This window comes from Microtus pennsylvanicus, chromosome 13 (assembly GCF_037038515.1).
Source record: "Microtus pennsylvanicus isolate mMicPen1 chromosome 13, mMicPen1.hap1, whole genome shotgun sequence".
In the NCBI taxonomy this organism is placed as follows: domain Eukaryota; kingdom Metazoa; phylum Chordata; class Mammalia; order Rodentia; family Cricetidae; genus Microtus; species Microtus pennsylvanicus.
The window spans coordinates 52,886,131-52,899,102 of NC_134591.1; the positions used below are offsets into that span (position 1 = coordinate 52,886,131).

The 12,972-nt window shown below is 45.6% G+C and overlaps 3 protein-coding genes across 13 annotated transcripts in view; 1 reads left to right on the forward strand and 2 right to left on the reverse strand.

The window, feature by feature from the left end:
* The window catches only part of Ccdc30 (coiled-coil domain containing 30), a 78,852-nt gene extending 77,100 nt beyond the window's left edge, over nucleotides 1–1,752 (reverse strand). For 2 of the 10 annotated variants that reach the window (XM_075945953.1, XM_075945952.1), the window contains exons 1-2: nucleotides 1,526–1,752; nucleotides 1,270–1,442 (exon numbers count right to left, since the gene is read on the reverse strand). The gene's annotated coding sequence lies outside the window, so the exon portion shown is untranslated. Of the gene's footprint in view, nucleotides 1–1,269 lie in introns of all 10 variants that reach the window. The other 8 variants (XM_075945950.1, XM_075945941.1, XM_075945949.1 and 5 more) reach the window with 5 other exon arrangements.
* Nucleotides 1,753–4,384: 2,632 nt separating this feature from the next.
* On the reverse strand, nucleotides 4,385–8,394 carry Ppcs (phosphopantothenoylcysteine synthetase). Of its 2 annotated transcripts, XM_075945591.1 has the most exons (3): nucleotides 7,437–8,394; nucleotides 7,162–7,265; nucleotides 4,385–5,107 (listed from the first exon to the last, which is right to left on the reverse strand). In XM_075945591.1, the coding sequence occupies exons 1-3, from the start codon at nucleotides 7,942–7,944 to the stop codon at nucleotides 4,784–4,786; spliced, it is 936 nt and encodes a 311-aa protein (XP_075801706.1). In that variant the 5' UTR covers nucleotides 7,945–8,394; the 3' UTR covers nucleotides 4,385–4,783. The 2 variants fall into 2 exon arrangements, with proteins under 2 accessions (XP_075801706.1, XP_075801707.1); XM_075945592.1 differs by lacking the exons at nucleotides 7,162–7,265; nucleotides 7,437–8,394 and adding an exon at nucleotides 6,972–7,109 and having other exon boundaries at nucleotides 4,637–5,107.
* Nucleotides 8,395–8,421: 27 nt separating this feature from the next.
* The window catches only part of Zmynd12 (zinc finger MYND-type containing 12), a 34,862-nt gene continuing 30,311 nt past the window's right edge, over nucleotides 8,422–12,972 (forward strand). The window contains exon 1 of the mRNA XM_075945590.1: nucleotides 8,422–8,611. Coding sequence (XP_075801705.1) covers nucleotides 8,502–8,611 — 110 coding nt within the window. The 5' untranslated portion in view covers nucleotides 8,422–8,501. The remainder of the gene's footprint in view (nucleotides 8,612–12,972) is intronic.

Genomic DNA, 12,972 nt, shown 5'->3' on the forward strand with positions numbered 1-12,972 from the left:
CAGGAAAAACAAAACAAAACAAAACTGTACCTTAACCTTGTCACAGTGCTTGTTCAATACATACTGGAGGAGAAAGCACCTTATGACATAGAACCTAATTGCCTGTGTGCTTTCCCAAGGAATTCTGCGTAGTTTTATTGGATGTGAAAAATTAGAAAAGCTGAACAAGTTTTTCCCTTTCTAATTTAGTACAGAGAACAGAATTTTTCAGCATTTGTAAATTGGACCTCACCCTCAGCATAAGACATCCGAAATACTACTTCAATTGGTCTGAGAGATCAGAATTGTAACCTCAAAGTACCATGTCTCCAGTATCTAGTTTGAAGAGAAGACTATACTCATATCCTTTGTTAAATGGGGACAATTTTTGGTACAGTTTAAACCAAAGTTTAAAACATAAACTTATGGGTCCTCAAACATGGGTTTACATTTATTTAAATCCGAATACCGAAAAGGCAATAGTAAGAGCCAACGAGCAATGCATACTATGAGATGAAAGTATGAGTTAAACCATATTTTCCAGGCTAAAAGAAAACTTCACTGCATCTAAATTATTCCCATTTTGTATTAAGAATTCCTGTATTAGTCTTTTTTGGAGGGGGCACTGGGCCTGCTTCTTTGCCAAAAATATCTATCTTAAGTTGCTCTTGCTTGGTTCTTTTCACAAAAATTGTTTCTAATTTAGAAACTTACCCAAAGAAAAGAGACACACGGATGATTTCAAGGGTCCCCACCTTCCCAGTCGGAATTCTGTTATGCGATCATTTTTGAACGACATTATTACAAGTATAAACACATTACATAAGTTTATATCTAACATAATACTTAGCAAGGAACAACTTTTGTATATGGGATGTGTGTGTGTGGCTAACAATAAGTCCAAATCTGACATTCAATTATTTTCTATTTTCAAAACACAAGAAGAGACTTGCAATGACCTAATGCAGGTATTTGCAGCGTTTCAAATTTCCTATTTCAACTTCACCCAAGACAACGAGCTTGCAACAGTGGAGAGAAACGGAAAATCTTCATAGTGACTGCAAGGCTGGACAGGGAGAAATGTGCAGACAGGCAAAGCCCTGAGGGAGGGAAACGGAAGTAGGTGGCCCGTAGGTGACAGAGTGGTGGAGACACAGGAACATTTAACAGTGCACAGCGTGGACAGGGAAGGGTGGAGATGGTCGTGGGATGAACAGGATAAGGGAACCGGTGGTCAGATGGTGAGAGAAGTGGATGGAGTTGAAGGCTGAAAGGCAGAAGGCAACTGACTTGACCTCGGATGCTGGCGTTACCAAAGGCCTGCAGAGCTTCATCCGGCTGCAAGGCTGTGCGTGAAGAAGCTGGCCCCACGGTCCTTTCCCTCAGCCTTCGCACAGGGCACAGCGATGGTTCCGGGGCCTTTGTGGCAGTCACCTTCGGAGGCAGTCAGCTCTGGATGCTAACTAGAGAGAAGCAAGGTTCTCCTGGGCGAAACGCGACCCGGCAGAGAACCCCAAAGCTCGCACGCCCAAACGAAGAAGCTCACCCGCAACCCAAAAAGATCCGGAATGTGCACCCTGTTAAGAGCAGGTCCGACCCCGACCTGAAGTGAGTTTAGGGCGGCCCAGCTACAGCGGCCCAGTATTGTCATGGCAACCGAGCTCAGCAGGGGACGCGCAGGCGCGCAGCCGGCCGGAGTCATGGAGACCGCTCACGCCGCCGTGGTTACTAAAGGCCGTCCTTCCTGTGGTGACTGTTAAACAGCGCGCACCATTGGCCTTCAGGATCTACGAACTACACCATTGGCTCTGGAGGCAGCAGTAACCATAGCAACCGTGTCCAGCGTCTATATAACTAACTTCAGACAGGGTTCGAATTCTCGAATTGTTCCCCCGCAAAGCTCAACCTGTTCTCCTTATATTTTTCTATAAGTGACTCCTGTGATTCCAGCATAAGGGGGTGAGGCAGAATTGAGTTTGGAGCCAACTTGTGTTACACAGGAAATTCCAGTTTAGCCTGGAATAGAGTGAAATCTTGCCTTAAAAACACAAAACGAAACAAAACAAAAACCAAAACCAACCAACCAAACAAACAAACAAAAAACCCACCTATTAAGGCGGGATACTATGCGTGTAAGCAGTTCTGAATTTAGGAAGAGATTCATCATAACAACTAGAGTCCAAAGGTAAATTTCAACACTTTGGGACCCAGCTAGTTATTGTGAAAATGCAGAACTGGGCTTGACTAGAATTACATTGAAGGCTGGAACCTTTAAGGAAACCTAAGCACTGCAAGTTGTTTGGCTTCTTACTTATGCAATGCAAAATAAATATCTTTTAAAAGATTTGTTTACTTATGTGTATGTGTCTTTGCCTTGATATGTTTATGTGCACCACATGTATGCCAGAGCCTAAGGAGGTCAAAAGACCAGATCTGGAACTGGAGTTACAGGCGTTGTGAGACCTCTTCTGGTGCTGGGAACCAATCTTGGGTCCTCTTCAAGAGCAGCAAATGCTAGTAACCACAGAACCCCAAAGTCAACATTTTTAATGATACATTTTTAGCACAACTTAAATCTTCATGTTCCTTGTAAGATTTCGGGTACTTGTCAAAATTGAATTTTGCTTGCTTTTTGGAGAGCAACAAAACACCACTTACATTTCTTGTTTTTACCATAGCTGTCCACCTTTCCTGGATCACCTGGATACCATCTGGATAGCATCCCCTATTTTCTGTGTTACAACTCTCCCCTCTCTGATCTAAGATGCTCACCTCTACCACGACCCAGCCCACTCCCATTTACCAGCTTCAGCTAAGGAAAGGTTCCTTCTTAGGAAAGATTCCTTGGTCCTCCAATCTAGATCAAATGCCTTCTCGTTTGCCTTTGTTGACTCATGTCCCCTTCTTCAAGCATTTCCACCTGCTGAAACACACAGGCACAAATGCCTGGAACGTAGGTCGACCTAGGCAAACACTGTTTTAAGCACTCAGAACAAATAATAAACTGAAGAAAGAAACAGCGATGAGTTCATGCAAATTAGCTAGTGGTTATTTCGGAGCTTTAATAAAACAATCTGAAGGGGCTCCCGCATGACTTAATACCTTGAAGACACCTAGCTGTAGCAGCATATGTCCCAGTACACAGGGAAGAGTCAGCACCCCAAGGCTACAGGTGTGGAGAGGCAAAACAAGCTTTTACAACAGTGTACCAGTGTTGAAACCTGTTGTTTGGGAAGTTTTGCCAACTAGACCTAAAGTTCATCTCAACTGTGTGCTCCCGGAGACTGCATTCACTCCTGGCTGCAGTGTTAGCTTGGCCTGGAGGTCAAACTTCCCAATTCAATTATTTCTACTCATCTGGCCACTGCTGTTTCCATAACTGCCTCCTCAATAGGACTTTAGGCTACCCTTTCCACCTCCACGACCTGAGTTGTACTATCAGCCAGGTTTCTGCGGTGCTATGATCATACCCAAAGCCTGGACAACCATTTTCACCACCAGCCCCTTAAACCAAATACTTTTGTAGAACGCTACCTACTTCTATATAGTTAATAATGGCATTCACCCCCTCCCACACACACAAATACCCATTCAGGACAGTCCTCTGGATCATTTACTGGATTTTTCTGCACTAGGCACATCCTTATTCCAAACCGGGAGAGTGAGAACTTCTCATGGACTCAATGATCCATGATCTCAGCCCGATCAGCTGAGAAAACCAGTAACTGCATCAACTTACTGAGTGTGAAGTGCCAGGCACGGAACTAGTGTTCGCTCCAGCTTCACCCCTATGCTGTAGATAGGTAACCTGTGCTCGCTCCAGCTTCACCCCTACGCTGTAGACAGGTAACCTGTGCTCGCTCCAGCTTCACCCCTACGCTGTAGACAGGTAACCTGTGCTCACTCCAGCTTCACCCCTACGTTGTAGATACATAACCTGAGATTAAGTCAAGGGCCCACATTTATGAAGCATTGGCTAACTGAGCCCCACACTCCTTACCACACAACACTGTAACACAGCCCTCAGGCCCCAAGTGGAAGGCTGGTTACTTACAGAACAGATCTAAAATATTTGAAAAGTGTTACCAATTATGGAATAAACCTAGGACAAGAAGCAAAAAGTAAATGTAGGAATGTTTGTGACCTTCAGTCTGTTTGTAGGGAGGTGTCTGTAGCATTCCTATTTTAGTATATTTTTCTTTTTTAAAAAAAGAGCCAGGTTTGAGTCCCCACACCCACAGGGAGGCTCACAACCTCTGACCCCTTCTTCTAGCCTCCAAAAGTACTGTACACCCATGGCACATAGACATATATGCAGGGAGAAACGCCCAAACACATAAAATAAAAACAACTAAATCTTACAAAACAGAACAAACTCCAAACCCACCCTTTCCATGTGACAATCTGTGGGCACACACTTTATTGCACTTAAACTTTGTACATCCAGTGCCCGAATGAGATGTGTTTATTATCTTTAAACCCTCACAGCTCTCATAGGCCCTGGCACACGTAGGCACTTGATGAATACGCGATCTTCAGAGCATGACCACGCATCCGCGATCATTCTATTGTACAGCAGGCTGACGTCCAGCTTCAGGCCCCTACGTCTGTTCTGCAGACACGCAATCCCATAGTCAGCTTCGTAAAAACTGAAAAACAATTTCTGTTCAGTCCCCAAGCAGTTTGTTTAGAAACACAACACCAGCACTGATTTGCCTCACTGTCTTTATCCTTAGCAAAGGATTCATTTTGCTTCCCGTCAGCTCTAAGAACCCTGGTTTTTGATGCTAGATGACCATGTCCTTCAGTTTTGGTCACATATAAAAGCTGTGTGTCGTGACCTGAGGTCTTCCACTATCTTCTCTTCTATCACCATGCCTTTTGCTATTTCATCCTGTGACAGCAGTAACTTGGTTTCCGAGTCTCTGGTTACAATAACCACACAGGACTGTATTGACTCGAGGATGTTGGCCACCACAACTTGATGCTGATAAACTTCCAAAGCATTCCGAGCGCGACTGATTATAATCTCGGGATCAGTTTCCAGCTTAAAGGAAACTATAAACGCTTTGGGAGCCCAATCTTTAACCAGAGGAGAAAGCATTTTTGGCACCATCTTCATTGTTATCTGTATTGGAAAGAGCAGGCAAAGGTTAATAAGTAAACCACTGGTCAGTCCCTACCAGGAATCTAAGCAATCAGGGACTGACTTCTGCCTAAATTTAAAGGGATTTCTCACTGTGTAACTTTCTGGAGCATACTAAATGCCTAAAGACTAGGTTCTGTAGGGTTCATAACGCCTAAATTCAAGGCCTCACATCTACTCTGGGATAAAATATGTTTTCTGAACCTGTACTGTCCCGTCATTCTCATTACAACTCCTCAAACACTTCCTTTGACTGTACTATTGTTACTACTTTTGAAGACAGGGTCTCACTATGCAGCCCTGGCTGACTTAGAACTTGGTCTATGGACCAGGCTTGGCTGCAAAGTCAGATGCACCTGCTTCTGTCTCCAGAGTGCTGGGATTAAAGGTGTGAGTCACCATGCCCGGCACTCACTGAAATATTATTAAGTCTTTGAGAATCTTATAGATTTTATTTTGATCATATTCATCTCATTTCTTTTAAAGCAAATCTGAAGGTAAACAAATGTAATCCGCTCATGGAAATATTACTTTGGCAGACGTCCAATAATACCGGGCTTTAAACCTCTTCACCTGAAGTATGTCATAAGCTGGTGGTTCTCATTGACAATTTTTTTATTTGTCAACTAAAAGTATAAATACAGTAACCAAAACAGAGCACTGAAGACACAATTGACTTGGTCTTCACTTGATTAAAGTTCCTGCCCTGTTTCCTAAGGCCTTAGACAACCCAAGGGGAATACTGCGTCATCTGTGTATCTTCAAGATAAATAAAAACTGTGGGAGAAACTGGAGCTCCCACGCTTTTTTTTTTTTTTTTTTGGTTTTTCGAGACAGGGTTTCTCTGTGGTTTTGGAGCCTGTCCTGGAACTAGCTCTTGTAGACCAGGCTGGTCTCGAACTCACAGAGATCCGCCTGCCTCTGCCTCCCGAGTGCTGGGATTAAAGGCGTGCGCCACCACCGCCCGGCGCTCCCACTCTTTTTAAAGAGTATGAAGTCTGTGACAGAAATCACATACAGGGTCTCACTTTGGCATTCATCATCAGTGTTCAGCAGGGATGTCATTCCCCTGCAGAGAGCGAGCAGTGCAAGCAACTGCTACTGTACTATTTCTCTTCATCTCTAGGTACCACAATAGTCCTTGACACACAGGAGGTCCTCCAAGATGTATAACTAAACTATCCCAAAGGTGCCCTTCAAATACTTATCTATAAACTACTTGTATCATCCAACAAATGCCTATGGGTTCCCTCAGGTTCCCAGGCACCAAGTCATCTTAAATTCTTGGCCACGACACTATCCTCCCATGCCTTTTCCTTAAACTACAAGAGCCCTATCTATCCACTCTACTTCTACCTCATCTTCCAAAATGCTATTCTTTGCAAACTAAACCTTTTACTTTTATTAATTTATTTCGAGACTGGGTCTCACTGTGTAGCCCTGGCTGGCTTGGAACTCACTACGTGGACCTGGTTGCCCTTGAAATCACGGAGATCATCTGTGTCTGGAGGGCTGCAATTAAAGGAATGTGCCATTATGCCCTAGAAAAAACCCGTTATCTTTTGCTTCCACCTTAGTGCCTCCACAAGATGAAGTCTAAATATCTTAGAAAAGAATATAAAGTTGTTCCCCGCCCCGCCCCCCAAGGAAAGGCGAGATGCCTCTTCAGTCTTACCAAAGCACTTCATTTCACACACCATTACTCAACGGTAAACTCCAACGCGTAACTCCACTAGGAATGACCTTTCCCACTTTATTACACCCCCACCTTCTGATGAGTCATCTCCGGGGAAACCGTGACTCCCCCAGCTCACTACCCCGAGATCTGACTGCACTTTGTACATACCTCCACTACAGAATTTTATCATTCTCATCTGTGATTATGGCTGGTGTCCAGGCCCTCGCTAGACTGTGAGGTCCTTGTGGGAGGGCAGTGCCTAGCTCATACAGAATGCAGAAAGGCCATCTCCAGATCAAGAGGAAAGTAACCCAAGCCTGGTTATAGGGGGTCAGATCTCTGGAAGAGAGCCCATCACCTGCAGTGGGCCACCGGACGAGTGGATCTTGTGTTCAGGCATTTCGGAGACAGGAATATAGAAATCAGACACTGCTGCAGCCAAGTAAAACATCGCAGAAGAGCCTGTAAAAAAAGAAACCAGAGGGTCTAAGAAATCGGGGAAGGGCAGGGGACCCGCTCCTTTTCAACTCCGGTTCCCTGGCTGGCTGCAGGGTAAGTGGGAAGCATGAAGAAAGAGAGGCTGGGAGAATGGCTGTACCGCCAAGAAACCTCTGGATTCCTTACAGCACTCACCTAGTGGGTTGAGAGCTAGGGCCGCAGCCTGCAGCAGATGCAGGTAGTCCGCCAAAGTGGTGAACTCCACGGCCAGGAAGGTGCCGGCAGCAGCTGCCTCTTGGTAGCTCTGCAATGCTGCAGCAAAGCCCGGGAGTGCATTCTCTTCGGCCTCCAGACTCAGTTTCCCCGACTGGGCCGGGCCACAAGGCCGCAGGGCCGACAGCCAGGCCTGGGGAGGGAAGCGGTGGGCGTAGGGGAAGGCCGAGCGCGCTCGGTACAAGAACAGGACCCCGTAACCCGCAGCCAGGAAAACCTCGACCGAAGCTGCCCCGCGTCGCCCGCTGCTGAAGTTGTCCAGAAAGCGCACGGCTCGCGCTTCCAGGGGGACCTTGGTGCCTCCTGATGTGACCAACACCACCCGCCGGCCCTGCGCGCCCAGCCTGGCCGCAAAGCGAGCCATAACCTCGGCCCAGCGCGCAGCACCCTCCGGCCGCGGCATGTCCGCAACCAGGTCCATTTCCGCCATCTGCAAGCGGGAGTCACTTGCACGCAGGAACCACGGCGTCCCGGCACGCCGGCCACGGCGCCACGCCCCCTTCCGGATACCTGGGCTACGCGCAACCGCAAATAATGACTGTGGGCGTTCCCCGCCTTCTGGACATCAGTAGGTCCTGACCTCGCCAAGCCTTGAGAATGCCTGACTGTTCTGTCAGAGCCCGTCGAAATGCGTTGAGAGGAAGCGTCTTTCTCGAAAATCCAGAAAAATTATACTTCCTGTGGGTTTCCTAGTCTGGAAAACTAAGTGAATTTGTTTTGTTTTCTTTTTTTTCTTTTTTTACCTTTACCGGCCACCGTACATCCCTCCCCACGCTTGGGTTCCATTGCAATCAAATTCTAGACATTTAATCTTTAGGACTTAAGAGTTTGAGCTCTCTCCTCCCGGTGTGCCGCTATTAGTCCCGCCCCGCTCAGCTCCGCCCGCTTGCCCTTGAAATCCGGACACCCCGCGACCCGCGGTTGTCACGTGACGTCTGTGTGGTCTAGCCCGGCAACCGTCCTAGAGACGACTCCGCCGGCTGCACCATGAACGTGATCTACCCGCTGTCGGTGCCCAAGGGGCGCCGGCTCTGCTGTGAGGTGTGCGAAGCCCCGGCCGAGCGGATGTGTACGGCATGTACAGTCACTTATTACTGGTAGGCCCTGGAACGTGGTGCCTGACGCCTTTGCTCCCTCCCCGTCTCCCAACCCTGGGTCTGGCCTGGTGAGTCTGTGTCCGTGGCCCTTTCAGCCATCGACCCCTCACTGGCCCGAGCAGGCTTGAAGACGTGTCTCTAAGACTCCTGTAGCCTCGTCTGCCTCCTCTCCCACATCAGGTTTTTCTCCTGATGTTTCCCAGGGGTCCTACTGATACTGTGTTGGGCGCCATTCTAGGTTCTGAACGTAATGGGCCAGTTCTGTAGACCCATTCCGTCCAAGCTCAAACATTATAGGTTGGAAGACAGCGAAGAAAACAAATGATAATTTCAGGGAGAAATGTCAGAAGTCAACGGAAATGTGAGAAGTTGGGCAGACAGTCTCTGACAGTAGATGATTGGTCTGAAAATAAGGAGCTAAAGAGCCAGCATTCTTGCCCTGGGAAGGCACAGATTGGCCCCTAATTAGGATAGACTTGTGTCCTTAGGGACTCTAAAGAAGACTAATTGGCCAGTGCACAGCCAAGAGAGTTTGAGGGTCGTCCGGAGCTAGTAATTCCAGAAATCGATCCCTTTGTATGTATTCACATTTATGCTCCCCCTTCATCCTTTTTTATGACAGGGTTTAAGTAGTCGAGTTGGCCTCAAACTTACTATGTAAGCTAAGGACCGGACTTTTGATCCTATCCACACCCCTCAAGGACTGGGGTTAGGAGTGTGTGAAAACATGCCTGGGTGTGGTCCCAGAGATAGAACCCCAGGCTCCGAGCATACTAGACAGATACCACCAACTAAGTCACATCCCCAGCCCTAGACTGTTCTGAGCCTCACAGAACTAGGATGTTAACTCATAGCCAACTGGCTTGTTTCTCAAAAGCCGCTGTTATTCATTGTGCATGTTACATACTGTCACTCAGGGTGAACTAAGCCTGAGATGTCTGAGGATAGAAACATGGTAACTTGGGCAGTACCCACAAAGGTTTCTCTGAGAAAATGACATTGGGGTTGAGTATTGAGAGGCCAGTGGAGGCTTGCTCTGTGAAGGGTAGGTGTTTGCAGCTCTCCAGGACTGGTTTGGACCAGCTGTGTAAGGGTGGTCAGTGGTTTCCATATTGCAGACTGAGCTGCAATGGGTCACGGATAAGTCACAGCCTGAATTTATACTGTATAATTAATATCTATTCATAAAGTATTTCTTCCTATGAGTTGGGAAGGCTGTGATCAGTTAAGAGAAGGAGTTTGAACCTTCTCTTAAGAAGACAAAGGTTTGGGCCAGGCAGTGACACACGATAAAGGAGTTTGGAATTTGTCCCTTAGCAAGCCATGTGTGACGTCGTTTGTGTTGAAGAAGATGACAGGAGACAGCAGTGTGGTACACTGGAGGGTAGACCCTGCCTAGCCAACTCAGAGGCTATTACCATGGCCCAAGTGCAGACTGAACTTTTCTTTCTCAGACCATTCCAGATGCCCTTCCTCCAGGCTGTACATCCTCAATCTTGGCAAGCAGACTGTGAACTAAAATACATAATCCTATCACTCAGAGTAAAAAAGAAAAACAAAAACAAACAAAAAAAACTGGTGTTTTGGTGAGATTCCTTCTATTCTAAATATATTTATGTTATATGCCGTGAATTGTGACTATGTTCCCAAGTGATAGAACATTAAGAAACAGTACATTTATTTATTTAATTGTGTTGGTGTGTGTGTGGTGTGGTGTGTGTGTGGTGTGGTGTGTGTGTGGTGTGGTGTGTGTGTGTGTGTGTGTGTGTGTGTGTGCGCGCAAGTCAGAAAAAACTTTCAGGGGTTAGTTCTCCATTCTAACATGTGGTTCAAGCCCAGGTAATAATGGCTTGATGGGAAGCCATCTTGCTGGCCTGAAATAGGACATTTTTAAGAAGGATAAATTTATAAAACTACACACTACAACATTAATAGATTAAAGAGCCCTCATTTTATAGCACATCAGATCATAGCAGACAGATAACAGTAATTCACAATATTTTTTCCTTTAATTGACTGTATGTGATACAAATTTAAATGCCTTCACTGGCCAGCAGGGAGAAAAAGCCAACTGGTAAGATGTAATAAGGCCAGGTGGTGGTGGCAATGGTGGCGCATGCCTTTGATCCAGCACTCGGGAGACAAAGGCAGGTGGATCTCTGAGTTCAAGGCTAGCTAGAAACCCTGTCTCAAAAAAACAACAGGGAAAAAAAGCAATAGGAAGCTGGGTGTGATGGTTCATGCCTGTAATTCCAGCGCTTGGGAGGCTGAGGATCACTATAAACTCTAGGATGGCCTGGGCTAATATTGAGGTCAAGGCAAGCCTGGGCTACAGTGTGATCCTATCTCGGAAAGGGAGGGAGAGAGGGGAGAAAGGAAGGAGAAAGGGAAAAGAAGCTTCAGTGGATGGTAGAATGAATGCCTTGCCTAAAGACATCCAGATACAGGTCAATAAAGCATAATACTTGAATAAAACATGTCTGTGGCATAAACCACTTAATTGTGACCCCAGCTTCTCTGTATGTCCCAACCTGTGGTGAATGTTTGGGTGAGACAGCAGAATAAGGAGGGCAGCAGAAGTGTGACCAGAGTTGAGTTCACGTAGAAAGGCAAGCCATGTCAGTCACTCTCAGTGGAGCAAGGTCCGTTCACAGTTGCTCACCTGTCCCTCTGCCATGGAATATCACCATTTCTGAACCCCGGCTCAGTGTTTTTGCTGATCTGTTTGCAGTAATTCCCTAACTTCCCCCTCCAAAAAAACAAAAAACAAAAAAAACCTTAAATGTTTTATATCATTTCTGTGGTAGTAATATAGTCTCTAAAGAAAACACTTGGTTGTATCTCTGTTCTCTGCAGAGGAAGGAAGGAGCATGTTTGGATGCAGCCTTATATTTCCCGTGGCTGCTTTTGTGCTACCCACCTGGGGCTTGAGTTGTTCTAACTGAAACCTTAGAGCTCCCAAAACCTATAATAGTTCTTGTCTGGAAGAAAAGCAGAAACACACTGGCAGCCTTTCCCCTATATTATAGTTACCTGTTTTGAAATGTGTGTGATGTATAATAGAGTCCAAATATTAAATGTCTTCTACTGAAGAGAAAATGTGTCATCAGCAGTAGACATGCAAAACCCCATAGCTATGTCCTGTTTTACTGCAGAGTCTCGAAAGACAGAGCTGAGACTAACAGACTAGGGGCGGGAGACAGTTCAGAAGCTGCAGTAGGCAGATTGAAGGGAGAGACAGTTCAGAAACCGCTGTAGACAGATTTGGGGGAGGCTGTGTTTTCGTTTTCTGGCCACCCAGACTCCCAAAATAATCACACAGAAACTGTATTAATTAAATCACAGTTTGGCCCATTAGCTCTAGCTTCTTATTGCCCAACACTTATATCTTAATTTAACCCATTTCTATTCATCTGTATATCACCACGAGTTCGTGGCCTACCAGCAAAGTTTCCACACGTCTATCTCCAGCGGTGGCTCCATGGCATCTCTCTGATTCTGCCTTCCTCCTCCCATGCTATAGACCAAGCCAGTTCTTTATTCATTCACCAATAAAAGCAACACATAGACAGAAGTACCTCCCACACCATTTCCCCTTTTCTGTTTAAACAAAAAGAAAGGCTTGAACTTTAACATAGTAAAATTACATATAACAAAACAGTTATCAAGCAAGAATTACAGTTACAATATATCTATATCTTTTGTTATAACTAAGGAAAACTGTAACTATAAATTCTTCAACTCTATCAAATACTCCAGAAGGATATAATATTACCTAAGTAAATAGGAAGTACATTGTAAGCAACTTCAAAAACTCTAGAATTGACAGAGACATCTCGCTGCCTGGACAGTCACCCAAAGTTTTTCTGTACCGTTGGGGCATCCATCTTCAGCCTACAGGCCCATAGTATCCAGCAGACTTTTCTGTGAAGCAGGAAATTTTCAAAGACAGGTCTGCCTGTATTGTTAGTTTGTCAGTCACTTATTTTGTGTCCTGCAGAATGTGGCAGACCCTTTCATGAAGCAGGAACCCTGAAGGATCATCTCACTTTTAGGCAAGTTCAGCAGTCATTTCTCTGTGGGTCCTGCATGTCCAGTTTATCTAACAAACTCCATAAGGAACCTCTTCGATGCCCATCTTCCTCTTGAAGTAGATTGATGCTTCCAGGAGTAGATGTGTCTCATTGTCATGAAAAGTCCTAAATTTTTAAAACATTATAATGGCATATCCTGAAAGTCTCTGAAAGATTTGCAGAATACCTAACTGAAATATATCTCTATACATCTAGAAAATCTAACTAACATGACTACAAGCTTGACTGTTATAGATGACTATCTATTAACCTATGTTTCTTAATTAT

Bases quoted from the DNA above. Each gene is read 5' to 3' on its own strand.
- Ppcs (XM_075945591.1), bottom strand. From the start codon at position 7,944: ATGGCGGAAATGGACCTGGTTGCGGACATGCCGCGGCCGGAGGGTGCT. The intron at 7,266-7,436 runs GTGAGTGCTGTA...CTTTTTTTACAG, and splicing joins CCTAGCTCTCAACCCACTAG to GCTCTTCTGCGATGTTTTAC. The intron at 5,108-7,161 runs GTGATGGGCTCT...TTTCCAATACAG, and splicing joins CGTCCGGTGGCCCACTGCAG to ATAACAATGAAGATGGTGCC.